This window comes from Cicer arietinum, chromosome 7, assembly GCF_000331145.2.
Source record: "Cicer arietinum cultivar CDC Frontier isolate Library 1 chromosome 7, Cicar.CDCFrontier_v2.0, whole genome shotgun sequence".
NCBI lineage: Eukaryota > Viridiplantae > Streptophyta > Magnoliopsida > Fabales > Fabaceae > Cicer > Cicer arietinum.
In genome coordinates this window covers 60,631,674-60,655,094 of record NC_021166.2, presented here as the reverse complement: position 1 = coordinate 60,655,094, position 23,421 = coordinate 60,631,674, and the positions used below count along the sequence as shown (strand labels likewise).

Genomic DNA, 23,421 nt, shown 5'->3' with positions numbered 1-23,421 from the left:
AAAAAAAAAAAGAAGGAGAATAGAAGTACGCATCCTCATCTTCTTCGTAGACTAGCCTCCGCCTCCATTTTTATATCTTCTTGACCTTCTCTCTTCAGTTATAACCATTATACCAAGTTTCGTGTAAAACCGAGACCACATTTGTGATCGTTGTGATCTTCTCTTTCATTTCCAACTTGAATCGCAAACTTAAACGCCCTATTCCTCTTTGTCAAAAATCACACCTCCACCTTTTGATCAAGATTCCGGCCACCACGACTATCCCCAATGAAAACTGAGACCATATTTGGACTCCACAAAACACCCTCTCCCATTACCTATGCTTGAAATTGCCAATCGTTATACTTAAAAAAATGGGTTTTCACCCTCGCCGCGGCTGTGTTGCCAAACTCCGGCCAACACATTCATCATCTTGAAAAACTGACATTATTTTTGGATTCCTCTCGTCGAAACCTTCAAGAAGCACTACTCATTTGTGTGTTTCGGTGAAGTTAATGTCGGACCCTGTCGGCGCCCCAGTACGTCAGTGAGACCTTTTCTAATAACATGTTTCACGACGTTTTGAATATGTTTCTTCGCATAATATTTTTATTAATTATATAATGCTGATTTTTATGCTTCGGGAAAATTATCAGCCATGTTTCATTGACTCTGCAAATTCATCGATGCTTTTGGACTCGTTTGGACGTGTTGTCGACATCTCATGGTTGCTGAAAATCATTATGGTCCTTCTATCTTATGAAAGCGTCAAATTGAGGTATGGGGTGAGAGTGAGTTCGAATGCATGAGTATAAATTAAGTGAGATGAATGGGAATACCGTATTTCCCACAATTCATTCGGGGCTCGCTACGTATGGCAGAAGCCCTTTGAGTAATAATTGACTAATGAGCAAACTTGAATTTTGTGAGGTTAAAATATGAATTAGAAACTTTTATAGGATGTTGTTTGATTTGATTTTTGAAGATCGTGTGATAGTTGAATTATTGTAGAATTGTGTATTTGATTCATTCTGTGTTTTGTTTATATCTATCCTTGATACTGATATATGATATAAAATGTGATGAATTGTAATTATTTGCCTTGCAATTGATGTGGTGTGTGTGAATGGTCTAGTATTATTATTATTATATGTGAGTGTAGACCCTTTATTGTTTGAGATGACGTATCATGATGATAAATTCTGAATGTAATGTATGACTATGGAAATCTGCAATGACGATGTGTGCTCCCTGACTTATGATATTACCACCTTGATGAATATCATGAAATGTGTATTGTGTTTAATTGAATAGTGACGAATTCGACCCGTGCCAATGATGGTTCTCTTAATGGAGTAAGTAACCTAGGACAACGAGGGGAGAAAGTAGTTGTTGATAATTTTTGAAGTGGAGATTATTTGGTCATCATATAGGTAGGGCCTGACAAGCCTAGTGATTATGGGGAAGTACAACTGAATGAGCTTGATCGTGGCGGTCTACTGTTGAGCCTTAAGGCAAGATTGTTAGACCTTGGAGGTATCCGGGTGGGGAATTCCTAGGTGACTTGGAGGTAGCACTCCAAATGTCGGGAGCTACCACGCAACACACGTTTACCTCGACTGTCACGTATATGTGTCTCGGGTTGAGTTGAGGGATCTATGAGGACAGGGCCAATTTGAATTGTCCGTCCACTTGCGTGGTGGCATAGTATCGAGCCTCCTAACCAAGTACTTCAGAGTTAGAATGGTACCAAAGAAAGAGGAGGAGTCTACAGTATAAGAGCATGCATAACATTACTTGATTTGTGTATTTACTTTCTTGATGTTGTGGATTGTATCAATGTTTTACCTTGATTATTTTTGTTGGTTGTGATTTGATATGATACGGTGTTTAATATTTTTTTATGTGTTCTTCTCAGTGATTTTATACTATTACATGTTTTCGAAGCTCACCCCTCGTTGCTTGTGTTTGGCGCTTGCGAGAGCGCAGTTATTTCAGGTTATCGATTGGGGATCCACGCTCTGAATAAGTGATATTGGGTGGGAGTAATTTTTCGTATTTTGTTGAGTTATGAACAATTTAGATTTTTGTAAATTTGATTGATCAATTGTGTTATTTTATCGGTTATTCAGAGGTAGAAATTAATTGTCTCTAAGTTTTGAACTTGCTTTTATATCAAAAGTATTTATTTAATGAACATCAACTATATTCGATATTAAGAATTTTTTTTATTGAAAATTTTTATGCAAGCATTTTGTGTAAGCGTGAATGTGACGTCTTGAACCTTAAAGTATTTTAAAAAAAAATATATACATATATACTCTATTTTGGAACCGCTGCGAATCTCTTTAAAACTAGTGCATTTTACCTTTTTATTTCAATTTGAGTTCAGGGTGTTACACAAAAAACGAAGGAGGGGATTTTTGAAATCATAATAATAGTATAGTATAAGTAAGAAGAACATACAGTTAATCATAAATAAACCGTATCATTACACAAATATTTTTCAAGGAAAAACATCACAGTATAAAGTCAAAACTACTCAAGAAAAATCAATATATTTTACTATAACATCAAATCATCTAAGAGAAATTATTATCGCACACGATACCTATAAATCTCAGCAAAACAATCACAAAAAAATGCAATGCACAATGTGGTACCATTCTAACTCTAAAGTACTTGATTAGGAGCCTTGATATTATGCCACCGTCCTGGTGGATGGACAATTCAAATTGGTCATGTCCTCATAGATCCCCTCAACTCAACCTGAGACACATATATGCGACATTTGAAGTAAACATGTGTTGCATGGTAGCTCCCGACATTTGGAGTACTACCTCCAAGTCACCTAGGAAATCCCCACCTGGATACCTCGGAGGTCTAATAATCTTGCCTTAAGGCTCAACAGCAGACTGCCACGATCAAGTTCATTCAGTTGTACTTCCTCGAAATCATTGAGCTTGTCAGACCCTACCTATATGATGAAAAATTTATCCTCCCTTCACAAATTCTCAATATTTCTTTTCTCCCCTCTTTGGTTATGATACTTCATTAAGACCGTCATCTCAAACACAAATTAGAATCACCATTATTTCATCAACTATGGGTTACTTCAACATTCTCATCACCAATTTATAATATCACTATCATTAATCACACATCATCACATAAACTCATCACAAATCTATAGCATAACAATTATTAATCATACATCATCATCACATAAAATTATCACAATACATCCATCTTTTATTATCATATCACATAAACTCGTCTAATCAAACATATACATAAAATTCATTCGACATCCAATATCACAGTAATATAAAATACCAAACATTTAAAGAAATTAAATCAATCAACACCTTACAAATATTTATATTCTATATTTTAATCTCACAATTTCCATATTTGCAAATTAATTAATTTATCACTCAAAGGGGTGTTGTCGTACGTAGCGAGCCCCATATGAATTGTTAGGAAATACGATTTTTCCGTTCATCTAACAATATATTATACTCATGAATTCAAACACTCTCTCGCCCATATCTTATTTAGACGTTTTCTCAAACACAGAAATCAATTAAAGTTTTCAACAAAAAACTGTAGATCGACAATGTACAGCGAGTGAATCCGAATAAACGGCGAGTTCACAAAATCGTTGAGACGTGATGACTCGTCGAAGCGTCGAAAGAGTTTGACGCCAACTTCACCAAAAAATGCAAATGAGTAGTGCTTCTTAAAATTTTCGTCGAGAGAAATCCAAAAATGATGCTAGTTTTTTTAGACGACAAACGTGGTGATCGGAATCGTCCAAAAATAGTTCGTCCGAGGAAAAAAAAACGGAGCTATTTCTGAAAAAACGGAGCAACGGTTGATAAAATTGATGCCAAAACTGGATTCAGTGGCCGATTTTTTGTGGGATAGAGGTCGGGATCGATTCAAATGGCAAAGAATTGGTGAGAGTAAATTTGAGAGAAAAATGATTTGTTGCACTACCATTAGTCTGTTTTTTATTTTTTTAATTGCAGAAGGAAAGAAAAAGGATTTACAAGAGTAAAACTGTAAGGCCCAACACATAGTAGCAAAGTCTGAAGAGAAATAGGAGTGTAATGACAAAAATAGAAAATAAGGGTGTAAATAGTAGTTTGGTCCAAAAATTCATTTTATAGTCTTTCTAAAAGTCATTAATAAATAATTTATTTTAGTAATCTACGCTATAAACTTTTTCTCTAAAACACTCATTTTAACATAACATTATTTTTTCTTAACATAGATAAATATAATTTTAATCAAAACTCTCATACTCAAAATAGTAATTATAATTATTATTATAACATTTTTCAAAATAATCACATAAAAATACATCATCTTTATATAATAATAGAAATGTTAAAATAAATAAATATAACATCAATAATTTATATTAATTAATAAATCAAAATAAATATATATAAAATCATCATACTGTAATAACTATATAGAAATAAAGAAAATCAATATCAATATTACTAATATCTCAAGATAATTATTTGTAAAATAATTAATTAAAATAAAATATATTTAGAAAGAAAACTCATATTAAAATTTCTCATATATATTGAGTAATTATTTAAGAGTATTGATCATTTGCTATAAAATACAATTTCAAGTACACTTACTCTAATGCACATAAATATTTTTTATGTATATTTTCTTATTTGTTTTAATGATTTTAAATTTTCATTTGTCCTTTGAATAAAACATTTTTACAATTTATATGCGTCATATTAGTTTATATGAGTCAAATAATGTTCTGCCATATTTCTTAATGAAAATATGGTCGTGTTTATATGTATCGATGACTTTTTATCATATGCGTATTTTTTCATTATTTTTAGTGTTATTTATCTTTTATTCATTAGTTAATTTAATTAGTTATTTGATATATTTTGTTGATTGTAGTTCTTTGATTTAATGAAATTTTTATGTTCTTATTTCCTTGATTAAGTAGAGATTTTTTTGTAGTTTTGTGTTGTTTCTTTGTTTTAGTGCAGTGCTGAATTTTGGTAAGAAATCAACATGACCTATGTGGAGTATTTCAGTCATATTTGGAGTTGTAGATGTCCGATTAGAGTCAAATCAAGTGAAAATGAAAGCTAAATACGGGTTAAGTATCTTTTTAAAGCTAAAATGACCTATGTGAAGTATTTCAATCATTAGATTGTACAAAAAAAAAATACGGGTTAAGTATCTTTTTAAATTTTTATAAAACTTTTCGATTTCAATCTTTATAAAAAATATAACTTTTAGTCTTCACAATATTATCATAAATACAATTTGAATTTTTGTTAAGTTAATATATATTTTTGCAATCATATTTATAATATTATAAAAAATTATTCCACAACAACCAATTTAAAATTTGATTTCTTGGTTCATATTTTTATTATTTTCGTTTTAAGATTATTACATTAAATAATATTTAATTCATCTCAAGTTAAAGAATTTTAAATTTTAATATAGGAAGTCTTTACAATGTTCTTAATATGTTTGTAAAAAATAATCAAAAATTTTAAAATTAAAAAACAGTTAAACATGTTTGATCATTTCAGTAGAGACTAAAATTACTTATTAAACAATTGTATATGAATTAAATAAATAATTATTTTTCAAATAATCCAAAATTATAATTTTTTATCGAGATTAATTAATGACATATTAACCCAAAAATTAAAATAATCATTAGGGCATACTTAAAATAATTGACCGTTTACTTTTTTCTTCTAATCACTTAATAAGCATAATAAAATATTTCATGTAAGTTTCTATTTAACCCCAACACCACTACTCTACAATCCACTCCATTCTCTGATCACCATAGCAACTTTAATCCTTCTCTTTTTTTCCACTCTAGTCTAAAATGCAAGGCTTCTTCACTTATATTTTCATTCTTAGTTTTGTTTTACCTTGTTTTTGTACGAGGTTGAATGTAGGAATAGAAAATATTTTTATTAATGTAATGCAATTTGGTGCTCATGGAGATGGAAGATCAAATGATACACAAGTATATATATTTTTATGTTTTTTCATATAACTTTTTTGTCTAAAAATAATCCATATAATTAATTGAGAATTTTCTAAAGAATCATTATAGAGAATTTTTATGTTTGACAATTGAGTGTCAATGATAAAAAACTTCCTTAATGATTTATATATTATGAATTGTAGGCATTTGCTAGTGCATGGGATAGTGCATGTAAAGCAGGTGGGATGTCAACACTAGTTATACCAGCAGGACGATCATTTAACGTCACCAAAATTAATTTTAGTGGTCCTTGTAAAGGCAAAATTAATATTCAGGTATATATATATTATCTAACATTCATTTATGAAGATATGTTTGTAAATAGCTATTTATTAGATTTTTTAAATTAAATATATAATATACATTAAGAAAATTTTCTTTGGACATGAAGATGTGCTTTCAACTCATTAGCACATGATTCCAATTAGTGAAGGTCCATCTTTTTATATAATATTTTTAAAATTTTGAAAAATTACATTAAAAAATGTTTTTAATTTTTGGCATTATGATTTTTGGAAATTTTATATTTATATTATTTATAATTTAAATAAAATAATTTGAATTTTGTGTGCTTCTTTTAGTTAAAATATAATATTAAAAAATAAATTTAATTATTAAAATTATATTTTTTATTAAAAAATTAATTTTAAAGATTAGAACATACCTCCAAAATATTTAAGACAATTTTGTGGTGTCATATTATTTTATATATTATAAAATAATTTTCTTATTTTTAGTGTCAATTTCTAAATATCCACGAATATAAATAGATATCATTATCCCGCATATATATCTAATGATACAAACGTGGATGAATGTAGAGGAAACAATTATCTTCCCTAGAAATATGCACTTGTTTAAAACAAAATAGCTAAAATTATTTATCATATCCAATGAAAAAGCTATATTTTCATGTTTTATTTCATTTTAAAATAATAAATATAAATATTATTCAATCCATCATAAGTTCTTTATATTTTATTTTTGTTCCGAAATTATGTTTATTTATAAATTTAAAATGAAATTAAATCTTCTTTAAATATATATAATTAGTAAATTTCAGTTTTTATTCTTCAAAATAAAATTATAGTTTTTATTTAATTCAATTATTATGCAACCATTGTATAAAACAATTTACAAGGACATTTAATTAAATTTTACATTGGTGCCATGTTGTAATGTTATTTCCTAAAATACAACATTATAAAATATATTAAAACTTTGAATAACACTTGCATTTACATTGAAGAAATCTATATTAATTAAATTTAAGTTATATATATATACATATATTCTTATTTTTCACATACATATTATTTAAAAAAATTTAAATTTAAATTATTTCTCTATTTAATTATTCTTAATATTAATTCCATTAATCTTAAGTCAACATTTAGGTTAATAATGTACAGAAAAATCACAAGCTCACTACTCAAATAATATTTTATTAATTGTACTGTGACTATTTTAAAATTACTTCATTGTTTTCTAGGAGGCATTTAATTAGCTTAAATTTAGTCAATTTTTCTTTTGAAGAATAAATTTATATATTTAGGAATAATTTTTTTAAGAGAGCTTATATATATTTATGGATGGAGGGAGTATTTGTGTTGTTTCTTTTTATCTCTATATTTGTATATTGCAGCTTGAAGGGAAAATAGTGGCACCATCTAAAGGAGCATGGAAATTAGATGGAACATATTGGATTAGTATTCAACATTTAAATGGACTCACAATTGATGGCAATGGTAAAGGAGAAATCGATGGATATGGTTCTACTTGGTGGCAATGTGAAAGTTGCAAACGACCTAAGGTATATGTTCATTATATATTTGACTTTGTTCTCTATCATAATTATTTTGATAACCAAATAAAGAGTTTTAATTAGTTTAATTTTATAGATCTATTTTAATTATTTTTCTTTTTGATAAAAGAAGTGACCTCATCTCTTTGTAACAGTTAAATTCTAAAAAATTAAGTGGATATTTTGTATTTCTTTTTTAATAACTTTTTAGCTTATAAAAAGAGGTAAAATAAGAATATCTTAGTTTAAAAAATTTAAAAACAAAAATGATGTGGGTTGATTGTGCAAAAATACCTTTGCTGATGACAAATAACACTTTGACATCTATTATTATTATTATTATCATCATACTCGTCGTTTTATGACAATTACACATATTGTTATTAACATATATAACTATTGATCCAATCAAGAATCATCTGTTTAATAATTTTAGAAATAATTACTTTTGAAATTTTGAGTATGTTTGGTTAAACATATAAAAATAATAAGAATGTAAAATAAGTGAATTATATTCTTACGAGTATTGCAGTCAAGAGAAAAATATTTAAAATAATAATTTTAATATTTATAATTTATTCAAAAATAGGTTTTATCTAATATTAAACATAAACTCCATCAAAAACATAAAGATTTAAAAAATAATAAACCTTTTATACAATGTAAGAATTACTATTCATTCTTAATAAATAATCCACCCCTATATTATTATTTTGAAATTATTGTGACCTAATTTTTCTAACAATACAGGTGTTATATTTCCATGCATGCAATGATCTTATTGTTCGTAATTTGGGGATTTCTAATAGCCCACAATCTCATGTATCCGTAAATATGTGCAATGGTGCAACATTCTCTCATATATCCATTAATGCTCCTGCTACTAGTCCCAACACCGATGGCTTTGATATTTCTGATTCTACTAATATCTTGATACAAGATTCCAATATAAAATCTGGTAATCGAAGTTTATATTATTTTATATTATAAAATTTTTAATTTTAAAATATAATAAAAATAATATTATGTTATTTATATTTCAAAAGTGGGTCAAACATGAAAAAAAAAGGAAAATAAATGTTATAATATTAAAAAAAAAAGTATGAATAAATGTTAAAAAAAAGTGAAAATTACTTTTTATTTCAACAAGTGTTGTCTTTAAAACAATTAACATTTTTGCAATTCTGTTTCTTCTAAACAGGTGATGATTGTATTGCTATTAATGGTGGCTGCTCTTTTATCAATGCTACGCGCATTACTTGTGGACCAGGTCATGGAATAAGGTTTGTCATTAAACATTGTATTTTTAAAGTTCATATTTTTCACATATCTGATAAAATGTGTTGTATGAATCAATCAGTGTTGGTAGCCTTGGCAGAACTGAAGAACGTGATACCGTTTCAAATGTTCACGTACAAAATTGCACATTTATTGGGACTACAAATGGAGCAAGAATCAAGACATTTTCAGTAAGTATAATTAATAGGGTTAAATATGTCTGAAGCTCCTATAAAATAATAAATAAATAAATTGAAGCCTAACCCTTTATTATATTAGACCATAAAGTTAAAATGTATGAAGAAAAAAAAACAATTTTTTCCATAATTATTATCTTTTACTTCTGAATTTTAAATATTTTTTAAAAATTTCACAGGGTGGAATAGGCTATGCAAAACAAATTACTTTCGAGCAAATAATCCTCGAAAATGTTAAGAATCCAATAATTATAGATCAAGAGTACAATCTTTCTCTGGTACACATTTCCCTCTATATTGTTTATATTATATCTTGTCATTTTAACAATGTTTTTTTTTTTCTTTCTAAATTATTATTAATGAAAGTGATGTTAATTGTTATTTTATAACTGTCTTTAACGGAAATTTAAAATTTATCATTAAAATTATAATATCAAACTCGTGTGACTAAATTGACGGTCCCGTGCATTTTATTATTTGTTGGTTTTATATAAATGTAATTTACTAATGCCATATTTATATATGTATTGAACTTTGTGCAAATTTTAGGTTAAAAGTGTGCAAGTGAGTTTTGTGACATATAGAGGATTTAGAGGAACTTCTACTAGTGATGTTGCTATCAACTTAATTTGTGGCTCCTCTGGTTGTTTCAATCTTCAATTGGATCAAAATAATATTATTTCTGCTCAACCAGGAAGAAAAACTTCAGCTACTTGTAAAAATGCTCATGGAACAGCTACAAACACTATTCCAAATGTCCCTTGCCTAATAAAATAATGTGTTAATTTGGCCTCTATATGTCAAAAACTATTTAAAAATGTATCATTAATCAAATCGCAAAGCAATACAGAAGCTTTTTTTTTTCTGTATAATATGGCATTTGCAATCCAAATTATTCGAATATCATGTGTTTTCGCAATCACGCAATTTTTTTAATGGCGAATATATATTTATTCCGAATGTCCCTTACACTATTTATTTTTAATAATATAAACTCATAGATTTGAGCCTAAAAATATGTTTGAAAATTTATTTATATTAGTAACACTATTGTGTTTATCTCTATTATGATCATAAATTATTTAGATTTGATATTGTTGATTCTGACACCAAATATTATATACTTGAATTTGTGACTATTATTGTTAAATCTAATATTGTTGTTTTTTCTTCATTATTATTATTTAATTCCTCACTTATGAAATATAATGAAAGTTAATTATTTTAAGCAACTTTTAAGGTAACCAAAATTAAATTGTGTGGATAATTAGTTTTATATATTGATAAATGGTTTATTTTTGTTTGGTATAATTGCTCATGCGGTCTATTAACTTAATTATTCAGATAATACTTCAATTTCTTATCTTTTTTTTTTCTTCTCGATTTGGTTCTTTATTTAATTTTAAGTAAACAATTTGATCTTTTATGTTTTAAAATACTAACAATGTTATCTTTTTTTTTTTCAAAAATTCATCAAAATTTTCAAATAAAACTCATAAAATTAAGGCTTAATTGCAGTTTTGGTCCCCCTATTTTAACTGAATTGCGAAAGTAGTCTCCCCATTTTATTTATCCCAGTTTTGGTCCCTCAAACATAATTTTGGTCCAAAACTTGATGAAATTTCAATTTTTTTTGTATTTATTTAGGTCACATCATGCCTCAAGATCTCATTTGCAACAATTGTACCTGAAATCTATGATCATAAATGGTGCAGTACGGCTTTAAAAAATGAAATTTCATCATATTTAGGACAAAAATTCTGTTTTGGGACCAAAACTGGGAATAAACAAAATGGAGGGACAACTTTCGCGATTCAGCTAAAATAGGGGGACCAAACCTCAATTAAGCCTAAAATTAAATATCATCTTCAATTTAATATAAATTTCATCATATTTATAACTCAAATCTTCAAATAAACTCATTTTCATTCTTTATATTTTTGAATTTTTATAATAAAATTAAATAAATGATCGAATCGAGAAGAAAAAAAAATAAAAGACTGAAGTGTTATATGAAATTAAGTTAAGGAACCGCATGAGTAAATTCCGTCTTCTTGTTTTATGAAACGTTTGAGATAACGTCATTAAAGTTAAGCGATTCGGCGTAAAAGGATGAAATGTCACATTAGCTTAATCGTAATTTAGTTATTTAACCTTTTCTGATTAATTTAAGGAGAAACTTATTTATGATATTTACTAACTCATTTTGATATTAAAAATGTCAAATTATGTATATATAAAAGTGAACTCTTTTTCATAATATTTTAAAATTTTGAAACTTAAAATATTAAAAGGTTTATTTATTTTAAAATTTCTAATCTAGATAGATATTAATTTATTTATACACTTCTATATATGAATTCTAAAACCACATGAAAAATTAATATTCTTTTAAGCGTATCCTATTCTTATTTAATTATAATTGTGGTGTTAAATATAATTTTATACATGATATTAATTTATCATATTTTATTAAATATTATCATTCTTAATTTATATGATTATAATCTCACTTATCGTGAGCACAATTGTTTAAATTTCGTATAAGTTAAATAAATAAATAAATATTATATTTATAATAGTCATACCTTATTGGTAGTATAATATTCTGATAATTATTCAAATTACTTATAAATTTTATAATTATGACAGTTATGGTTTGAGTACTCTATCGGTATTTGAATATTTTGGTGGTATTAGAATATTTCGGTGACATGATATGTGTAGATTGTTGCTACCACTACAAGAAATTTGTCATATATATCAAGGTTGTTTTTAGTAACACATACAAATTTCGTAAGTATAAATATAATATACAAGAGCTATTAAACAAGAAGTGCTAGGTGTGCTAGGTGTAGATAGATATTTAAAAATAGGTATTTAGTGACATAATTAAATAGTTAGATAAGATGGCAATATATAAGTTAGAAATTCTTTTTAAAAACATGTATCAATTTATAAATATGTATTTTTAATTTCTTTTAATCAAATGGATTGTAATTCTCCTTAGATTATGTAAGTGATCGAAAAACTCTTATACTGTTAAATCAATTATCATTCTCCATCGAATATGAGAATCTTATGTGTCAAGTATGGAAAACTAACCCAAAAAAATCATTTTTAATACTATTTATTTGTTATATATGAAGACTTATATTAAGAATATTATAGTCTTAAAGTTATTTAAAAATAAAAATAAAAACTCTAATAATATAATATCAATACTTCTATCGAATATGATATTGTGCTACTCAAATACTTATAAAGTGTAAAATCATAAAATAAACGACTATTTATCTTTTATTCTCAATAATAATAATTATAAATTGAAGTCTTATATTTCCACTGTGTGTAACCTAATTTTTTTCTCAAATGTGTAAAACTATAATTATAGCATTTGAGTGAATTATTATTAATAAGTGTATATAATTCCATTTTTTTAAATATTAGGGTTTTAATTTCACTCATATGATGATAAATATATTTGTATAATCATATCATACTCTTTTATATAAGGTTACTTTTACAAAAATTCATTTTTGAATTAATATTTATGATAAGAGATTTTCTATTATGAATTACAAAGTAAAAAATATATAATCTCGTTAAATCTATACGTAGAAAATATGGTTAACTATGAAATTTAAAATTTAATATATAAAAATTTTCGTTGATAAATTATGAAAAATATGGAGTTTCATATTATTATTATCATCATGTAACCATGTGTCTTAATAACTATGCAATATTATTTTGGGTAAAATATGTGATTAAATATGTGAAAATCTAATAATGATAAAATTTTATAACCACTTATATTGATAATTTTGCACTAGAAATTTACTATCCTACTAATTTAATTTTATAACATTATATTTGTGGGTTCTAATAACAATTTCACTCATGTTTATATATGTAAGATTAGTGGGAGCGTGTATACAAATTTTTTAATAATTGTAATATCTTATCGCATTAAATTTGTATTAAAAATTTAGTATCTCACGGTTAAATACTATATCATTAGAGCGTAATCTTAAATTAGTGGACTATTAATGAGAGTCTAAATATTATTATATATGTCGAATCAGTCAGAGTGTATATTATATCATTAGATTATTTTTAAAATTATTAGACTATAACGAGAATTCAAATTTCATTTATATATATCGGATATGTGGAAGTACTTGTGTACACAAATTATAAATACTTGAAAATTATAATCTTAATTATATTGTCATATACTTTTGTGTATACTATGACATATTCTACGATACATTGAAATTAAGTCTCATTCAATCAAATTGAGATATATTTAAATTATTTTAATATCAATAAGTATCATAATTGAATGCTTAAATTATTGGAAAATGCACAATAATTCTTCGGAATGCAATTATATTATATTTCTCTTCAATTACCAATATTTCACATATTGTGAAGTCACAAAATACAAGTACAAGTGTAATATCAATATCCCTATCGAGAATGATATTGTGCTACGAATGTACTTATAAACATAATATTCTTAGATCTACGTTGATATTCTATGATATTTGTTCTTAGACATACGCTGATATTCTATGATATTTATGAAATTAAAAAACTTATTGATAAAATCGCAACACCATAACTCATATAGTACGTTTTGCTTAAAGTTTGTTGTATTTTGGGTTAGTGAAAGTTTATTATAGCATTTTTAAATGTTTGGTTCATTATAAAGTCATTCTTATATAAAATGTAAGTCTTTAACATGTATGATTTGCTTTTTTTTTTTTTTTTTTATCGGATTCAATTTTTGCAGTGTTAAAGCTTATTTGTCTTGGATGACAAGTGTTTTGGCCATAATTGAAATTCTATTATTAAAATTATATTCTTTTAATAATTGAATATTGTTATTCAAGTGGAGATTGTTAGATTAATTATTTATTTAATCAATTATTACAAATAATATTAATTAAGTTATGCTTAATTAGTATTAAACACTGAATTATGTGTAGGAATTTTGTTGCTGAATTAACCGTGATGGAGTAGATCATTATGTCAAGCTCAATGAGAGATCTATGTGCTCTCAGTTGTCAAAATGTATAATCACTATCCCATCAGACAATTAACCTAACTCTAACATCCTAATATTGAAACCTAAACGATAATGAGCGTAATTTACCACCCATGTATGTCATTTACGGTCATTCTTTATATTAGATATGTTAAACTTTATATCTAAGATTTTCATTATTTTGTCAAAATATAATAGAAGAACATAGCGATAAAAACATGCCTATTCTTATTTTGTTAATATATATATATATATATAATATGTGATTTATAATTTTTTTTTAAATTATAAAATAGTGATCGATTAAGTGATTGAATTTAGAGATCGATTTAATGACATTTTTTAGAGATTGATTAAGTGATCGATTTTAATGACTGATGTTCTCAAGTTATTTGTTTAATATTGATTAACGATTTGCAACTTATTTAAATTGATCGCTAATTGATTTAGAGACCAATTTTTTTGATTTAGTGATCGAGTTTTTGGTCTCTAAAAGCCATTTTTTGTCACTAAATATTGATATAAGATAGATGATTCATATATCTATTGCTTTAAAATTTTGATATATGTATATATTTTAAAAAGAATCCACATTATATTTTTTATTACATAAAGAATAAATAAATGAGATTACCTTCCATCTTTTATAATATTCTTAATTTATTTTTTTATTGTTTATTATTTATATTCAAAAGGGAAGATGCAATTTTTTTTATACAAACAAAACTTAATTTTTTTTTTCATTTAAAGTTCCTTAACGTCAGCAGATATAAGGTAAGTTGACTCAATAGAAAAACAAATAAAAGCATAGATGACATACGATACTCCGGTAAGTGTTAAATATTAATTAAAAAATAATATTTTAAAATGTATTTAAAAGAATTCATCCCGCAAAAAAATCTCATCAATATTAAATTTTTTAAGCAATATTTTAAAAATATAGTATTTTGTTAAAAAAATGTAACAATTGAAAAATGTTATTAGAAACGCCTAAGGAGACATATATCATATATTGCTAAAAATCTACCACAAAGACGTTTCAAAATTATTTCTATAAATATTTTACGAAACATTTATACAGTATTGCAAAAATAATAATGATAACATATTTAAAATGTTGTCTTATCTACTTTTAGACAACATTTTATACATGTTACTTAAAAAAGTGTTGCTAAAGACCATAATTGTTGTAGTGGTAGCTGAGATAATAAAAAAAAAGAAATGTGGTAACATTTCATATTTGATATCTTGGAGTGTTAGTTCAAATCCACGATTAGGGTGTGTATTAGTTTCCCCAAAAAAAATATACTAAGAAACTCAACTTTAAATAAGAGGACAAAAATTATGTGTCAGTTTTTTAACTTCAATTTTTTTTTAACATTTCAATATTAATTTTTAAGCAATTAGATTGTAAAAAGAAATGGATTTAGTATATATATTTTTAGTTGTTATAAAATTTCAACATTTCAATTTTAATTTTAATAAAAAAATATAATTTTTAATCTCTATAAAATAATTGTATATACAAGTTGTTGAGTCAACGCTTATTTTGGAATAAATTTTTATAGTTATGTAACAATTACTAATTTAGGTCATATTGTATGATATAACTTTAATTAATGACATATTTGACCTAAAAAATAATAAAATATGTGTTGATTTAACAATAAAATTTAAAGTTGTATTATACAATATGACCTAAAATTCTAAAATATTTGATGTAAATAAATTGTATCATACTTAACAATAAAATAATTAAATAATAATATATTTAACCTAAAAAATAAAATAATCATTAAGACATACTTAAAAAAATTGACCGTTTACTTTTTTCTTTAATCCCGTAATAAGCATAATAAAATATTCCGTATAAGTTTCTATTTAACTCCCACTCCATTCTCTAATCATATCATAGCAACTATTAATTTTCCACTTTTTCAGCTCTAATCAAACATGCTAGGTTTCTTCACTTATATTTTGATTCTTAGTTTTATTTCACCTTGTTTTTGTACAAGGTTGGATGTAGGAACAAAAAATGCTTTTATTAATGTAATGCAATTTGGTGCTCGTGGAGATGGCATAGCTGATGATACACAAGTATATATGTTTTTTTGTTTTTTCATATAACTTTCATCTAAAAATAATTCATATAACTAATTGATTTGAAAGAGAATTTTCTAAAGAGTCAATATAGAATTTTTTTATCTTTTTGACATTTGAGTGTCAAACATAAAAACTTCCTTAACAATTTACATATTATGAATTGTAGGCATTTGCTAGTGCATGGGATAGTGCATGTAAAGCAGGTGGGATGTCAACACTAGTTATACCAGCAGGACGATCATTTAGAGTCACCAAAATTAATTTTAGTGGTCCTTGCAAAGCTAAAATAAACATTCAGGTGTATATATACTTTAATCTAGCATTCATTTATCTAACATACAATATCATGTATAATTTAAACAAAACATTCTAATCAGAGATTTACATATTAAATCTGAATTTAAATATTCATTTTCTTCAGCTAGAATCTATAACAAAAGAGTATTTTTGATGTGCTCAACAATATCCAAAGTTGAAGCAAGGATCTTTCGTTCCTTAACAAATTTTATGCAGTAATTATAATATTAAAAAAATAATATTTTATTTTAAAAAATGTTGATGTACATCATAGTTATTCTTTAGTTGTTATTATATTCTAATAATATTTTATAAATTTTTGATTAAATTTTTAAATTTATTAGATTTTTCATAAAAATCATTAGATTTTTCATTCTCACTTGTTAGATTTATTAGATTTTTCATAAAAATTATTAGATTTTTCATTATCACTTTTAATTACCTAGTTAATTCACGGATTAAGAAATGTGTTAATTTTATTATTTTAATTTTTGTATTTTTTTAACCAATCTTCTCAAAAGAGTGAAAACAAACCTATCATTCTCACGAATAATTAAGTTAAATAAGAGTATTTTTGTGAGAGATAATTTGAAATAAGACTTATAATAAAAAGGGACAAATTTCACGTATACTTAAAAAAGGTAACATATCTAATATACCCATATCATTTTGTGTAAGATGTTCGGCTCTATATTCTCACAGCCAAGACACTTAATAGTATTACTTAGAGATATATTTTGGGGAGAATGTATAAAATGAGATTTATATATTTAGGAACAATTTTTTTTAAGAGGGCTTATACATATATATATATATGGATGGAGGGAGTATTTGTGTTGTTTATTTTAACCTCTTTATTTGTATATTGCAGCTTGAAGGGAAAATAGTGGCACCTTCTAAAGAAGCATGGAAATTAGATGGAGCATATTGGATTAGTATTCAATATTTAAATGGACTCACAATTGATGGCAATGGTAAAGGAGAAATCGATGGATATGGTTCTACTTGGTGGCATTGTGAAAGTTGCGAACGACCTAAGGTATATGCTCATTATATTTTCATCTTGTTCTCGTTAATAATTAATTTGATAACCAAATAAGAGTTTTAATAAGTTTGATATTATAGGTCTAATTATATTAATTTTCTTTTTTCTTTTTAATAAAAAACCTGGCCTCATCTATTTGAAACAGTTAAACTCTGAAAAGTTAAATGGGTATTTTGTTTTATTTTTTTAATAAATTTTTAGCTTATAAAAAAGGTAAAATAAGATAAAAATTAAGTGAATGGATCATGCAAATATACCTTTGCCGATGAAAAATAACATTTTGGTAAATTATTATTATTATTATTATTATTATTATTATTATTATTATTATTATTATTATTATTATTATATCACCATTTTATAGAAATTTCATATATGCTATAACATATATAACTATTGATTCAATCAAGAATCATTTGTTTAATATTTTTATAAATAATTACTTTTGAAATTTTCACTATGTTTGGTTAAACATATAAAATATGTAGAATGTAAAAATAAGTGAATTCTATTCTAATTTATAATAAAAACCTACTTTGTGATATGCTTCTAAAGAATAATTTTATTATAACGAATATAATAGTCGAGAGAAAAATATTTAAAAATAATAATTTTAAATTTTAAAATTAACAACAACAAAAATAGATTTTATCTAATATTAAACATATAAATTTTCGTCAAAAACATAAAGATTTAAAAAATATGTCTTTTATACAATGTAAAAACTACTATTCAATCTTAATAAATAATCCCCCTAAATTATTATTTTGAAATGTTGTAACATAATTTTCTAACAATACAGGTGTTATTTTTCCATGCATGCAATGATCTTATAGTTCGTAATTTGGGGATTTCTAATAGTCCACAATCTCATGTATCTGTAAACATGTGCAATCGTGCAACATTCTCTCATATATCCATTAATGCTCCTGCTACTAGTCCCAACACTGATGGCTTTGACATTTCTGATTCTACTAATATCTTGATACAAGATTCCAATATAAAATCTGGTAATTAAAGTTTACATTATTTATCTTATCAAAATTTTAATTTTGAAGTATAATTAAAAAAATATTATGTTATTTATATTTAAAAAGTGGGTCAAATAGAAATTGTTATGAAAAAATGAAAAAAAAAACAATAAATAAATAAATAAATAAAAAGAAAGAAATTATTACTAAACATTAGTATAAATAAATGTTATATTATTAAAAAAAATTAGGTATGAATAAATGTTAATAAGGTAAAAATTGTTTTTATATCAACAATCGCCTTTAAAATAATTAACAATTTATAATTTTATTTTGAGTTTCGTTTCTTCTAAACAGGTGATGATTGTATTGCTGTCAATGGTGGTTCTTCCTTTATCAATGCTACTCGAGTTACTTGTGGACCAGGGCATGGAATAAGGTTGGTCATTAAACATTGTATTTTTAAAGTTCATATATTGCACATATCTCATAAAATGTATTGTATGAATCATTCAGTGTTGGGAGCCTTGGTAGAAATGGACAGCATGATATGGTTTCAGATGTTTACATATTAAATTGCACATTTATTGGGACTTCAAATGGAGCTAGAATTAAGACATTTGAAGTAAGTATAACTCAAAGATTAAATATGTTTAAAGTTATTATAAAAATATAATTTATTTTTTTTAAGTTTAGCAATTTATTATTACTCACATCATAGATATATTGGTAAACTTTACAATTCATTGTTCAATAAAGTTTAACTGTTCGAAAGAAAAGAAAAAGAAAAAGTATAATTTTTCCATAATTATCTTTGATCACTTCTAGATTTCAAATATTTGAATTTTTTTACAGGGTGGATCTGGTTATGCAAAACGTATTACTTTTGACCAAATCATCCTTCAAAATGTTAGGAACCCAATAATTATAGATCAAAATTACAGTGGTGTTGAAGATGAGGTACACATTTCACTCTATATTATTCATATTATATATTGTCATTTTTTAACAATTTTTTTAAAAAAATAATTATTAATTAAAATGATGCTAATAGTTATTATATAACCGTCTCTGATGAAAATTTAAATTGTTTTTGTAAAATTATATATCAAACTCTTGCTACTTAAGTGACATCTTGTTGGTTTATATACATAGTAATATACTAATACCATAGATATATATGTGTTGAACTTTGTGCAAATTTTTAGGCTACAAATGTGGAAGTGAGCTTTGTGACATACAGAGGATTTAGAGGAACTTCTACTAGTGATTACGCTATCAACCTAGTTTGTGGACCCTCGATAGGTTGTTTCAACATTCTATTCGATCAAAATAATATTGTATCTGCTAAACCAGGAGGGAAAACTTCAGCTACTTGTAAAAATGCTCATGGAACAGCTAGAAATACTATTCCAAATGTCCCTTGCCTAATCAAATAATGTCAAAAACTAAATTAGAAAAGTAATTCATCACTTGATAGAATAAAGATTTTCCTCTGAAATTGTTGATGCCATATTAGGTTTAGTGTACTCAATTCCGATAAAAACAATGTACTTTAAAGCATTACTTTATATTCTAGAGACTGCAAATTAATATGATTGTATAACTGAAAAATATTAAATTAATATTCTCATCCTTAATTTTTTTCTTCTTATTATTCTATAAATAAGTTGTTCAAGTTCTTCACCACAATCTTCCTGTGCATGATGTCCAGCCTACAAAGAGTAGGAAGTTTATTATGTCGTTCTCTTATGAGAATATAAAGATTTGTTTAAAATAAAATATTTCTCACACTATTCTTCATTTTGAGCTAGCTAACAAACTAGAAACTATTGTTTTTAAAATTGATTCTAGAATTGATTTTGGTATGTTTAGTTGTGTTCATGTTTTAATTTGTTTTTATATTAAGCCTAATTCATCGATCCTTACAAAACTGATTTGTAAAGTGATGAGTGTCACTCTTATAAAATTCTATCTATTTTCCAATATAGTATTTAGACGAAATTTGACGGTGTCAATGGTAGAAATTTTTTTAGAGAAAAAGTACCAGTAAAATAAACGTACAGGTGGATTAAGGAGAATTAAATTGTTAATCTTTTCCTGGTGAATGCTGGCATATTTAACAACAACTGGTGAAAAATATCCCTGTGAACAAACAACACTAATGACATGTCAAAGAAGAGATTATTTTAATTTAACTAGTAAATTCATGCTTCTTATCAACTAAGCAAACTTACCTGGACAACAAGTGAGACTTTAGTAACAGCCAGTTCATCAATAAGTGACTCCAATGATAACACATATTCTGCAAAGAAGAAGAAAAATATAGTTATGTTTGGATAAACAGTTTATGTTAGTAGATAAGTTCAGATAAATCAATTCAAATAGCTTCTAAATCATTTTCCCACTTTTCATGTTTGTTTTTTTTTCATTTCAAAACAAGTTATTATTTAAGATTGGTTGGACCATTGAAAAATTACCATCAAGGGTGTAGTCAAAACCATATCTTGGTTGAGGCTTATCAGAAAACCCAAATCCTGAAATAGGAAATGTAAATGGAGTAAACTTTTGTGTTTCTGCAGTGGTTAATAAATAGGTGAAATCAGAAATGTTAGCTTAACTAACTAGAAACTATAGTAGGCGAAAAATAAAATTAACAAACCAAAGGTAGCCTTCAATAGTTGTTCTGAAAGAGATTTCATTGAAAGCATTTTACAAAATCCTATGTTTCTAACATCCATTAATTTCGTTTAAAAGCCATAAAGTAAGCAATGACCCAAAGCATAGTTGAACATGTCAATTCAGAGCCGGCCCAAGGGAGAGGCGTGTAAAGCCATTGCTTTAGGCCTCGTCAAAAATTATTTTTTTATTTTAAATTTGTATCGATATAAAGGCCCAATAATATATGATAAAAAGTTTTAATTTTTAATTTTTGTCAGAATTATTATTTATTTGGATTGATATTTTTTTCAGTGTTGTAAAATATCACAGTGAAACTTTCGTCTTAACTTTTGCTATCAACTGATAAAATCTTATATAAATTAAATAAAACATATTTTTGTTATAAATTATTTAATTCTTTTCTTAATACAACTAAATTAGCTAACGAAGATAATAGAGATGAGAGAAATAATAATTATAAATTAAGAAATTATGAGACAAAAAGTGAGCACATTGCTCATATTCAAAATATTAGTTGTAAATTGAGAAATCATGAAATAAGTAGTGAACATATATTGCTAACACGAGTTATTGGAGTGGTAGTATACATACTATTTTCTTCTTCAACTAAAAGATGAAAAAATTTACATGAGTTATTAATGTTGCTCTAGAACAATTGAAATGTCTTGTTTTATTTTTTGAAAAATATAGAGAAAATAGATTTGAAAATACTATTAATTCTACTAAAGAAATTTTCTATAGTTATTAAATAAATTATTAATAATTTATTTATTAATATTTTAAAAGACCCTGTCTAATAGTTTCGCTTTAGACCTCCTAATGTGTTGGGTCGACCCTGCATGTCATAATAGTATATTGACACAAGTTTTCAATCACAACGAACTTTTCTTTTATTCAATTGTTTTTTTAAAAGAACTTGCACCAATTTGGAACTTTCAAAGTATTATTTTGTGAGATTTGATTCTTGGAAATCAATTAGGTGTCTTTTTCAAATTCAATTTGTGAGACCAATTTTTTCGATTAGATTGAGGCAAGACCAAAAAGGAAAGAATAATGAAGGGATATGTACAAACGAGGACATTAACGGGGTCATGAAAGAGTAGAAACGCATGACATGCATGTTCATTAAATGAATTGTTCAAAGAAAGGTAACATTAGTTTTTTACTTGAATTTCTTTTTAATTATGTCAATCACATAAGTTAACAAACTTGGCCATTATATTTAGATGTTTTATGTCAACAAAAGACTATGAGGTGTGTTCTCAAGAGTCTCAATAGATTTTGAGTTCATTTATGATTTGGAAAATCTTATTTTTCAAATAACAATGACCAATTCAACATTTTTTGCAAATAAGCATTATTTCACACCACTCATGAAAAAAAAATACATGAATGCAATTTTATTCTTTATTTTTTATTTTTTGCTCCTCATTAAAGAGAAAAAAATGACTTGCATAAATGAAAATAAGATGATAGAAGACTATGATGCAAATATGTAGCAATATTTCATAAGTATGAAACTAACTGTTTAAATATTTAACTTTTTTTCCGATGATTAACATTATTTCAAATTCAAATGCAAATGAAAATAATATGTTAACATACTAAATGAATAAAAAGGGAAGTGAGCATATACAAACTACATTGTTTTTTTTTTTTTTATGCATGTGCAAATACAACATGAAATGTAGATTTAGCCACCAAAATGACGGACTTTTGATTTTCTTCAATTTTTAATAAGCAGTACATGCTAAGTTTTTTTTTTTTTTTTTTGAATTTTGGCTATTTACAGTGAGTTTTTTATGTATTATATGATGGTGTAATGACATATGCAAAGTGAACTTTATGCTAATGTGAGATTAATTTTGAGTGTATTATATGAAATGATCAATTAGTTCAATATGAAATTAAAATTATGCACTTTTGCACATATGAAGAT

At 25.6% G+C, this 23,421-nt stretch overlaps 2 protein-coding genes and 2 long non-coding RNA genes across 4 annotated transcripts; 3 read left to right on the top strand and 1 right to left on the bottom strand.

The window, feature by feature from the left end:
* Nucleotides 1-6: 6 nt before the first annotated feature.
* Nucleotides 7-2,120, top strand: LOC113787665 (uncharacterized). Its single transcript, XR_012163956.1, has 3 exons — nucleotides 7-526; nucleotides 636-757; nucleotides 1,969-2,120. It is a non-coding gene; the product is annotated as an uncharacterized lncRNA (long non-coding RNA).
* Nucleotides 2,121-5,884: 3,764 nt separating this feature from the next.
* On the top strand, nucleotides 5,885-10,105 carry LOC101496270 (probable polygalacturonase At3g15720). The gene is made up of 9 exons (XM_004510123.3): nucleotides 5,885-6,028; nucleotides 6,193-6,324; nucleotides 7,695-7,868; nucleotides 8,604-8,811; nucleotides 9,055-9,136; nucleotides 9,214-9,322; nucleotides 9,508-9,606; nucleotides 9,878-9,962; nucleotides 10,023-10,105. Exons 1-9 carry the CDS (start codon nucleotides 5,885-5,887, stop codon nucleotides 10,103-10,105), a joined length of 1,116 nt encoding a protein of 371 aa, XP_004510180.1.
* A 6,232-nt stretch (nucleotides 10,106-16,337) lies between these two features.
* LOC101496597 (probable polygalacturonase At3g15720) lies at nucleotides 16,338-20,239 on the top strand. The gene is made up of 9 exons (XM_004510124.1): nucleotides 16,338-16,481; nucleotides 16,654-16,785; nucleotides 17,656-17,829; nucleotides 18,632-18,839; nucleotides 19,158-19,239; nucleotides 19,317-19,425; nucleotides 19,656-19,760; nucleotides 20,009-20,108; nucleotides 20,172-20,239. The coding sequence occupies exons 1-9, from the start codon at nucleotides 16,338-16,340 to the stop codon at nucleotides 20,237-20,239; spliced, it is 1,122 nt and encodes a 373-aa protein (XP_004510181.1).
* A 634-nt stretch (nucleotides 20,240-20,873) lies between these two features.
* Nucleotides 20,874-21,340, bottom strand: LOC101500281 (uncharacterized). The gene is made up of 3 exons (XR_001144469.3): nucleotides 21,281-21,340; nucleotides 21,038-21,105; nucleotides 20,874-20,945 (listed from the first exon to the last, which is right to left on the bottom strand). It is a non-coding gene; the product is annotated as an uncharacterized lncRNA (long non-coding RNA).
* Between the last annotated feature and the right edge of the window lie 2,081 nt (nucleotides 21,341-23,421).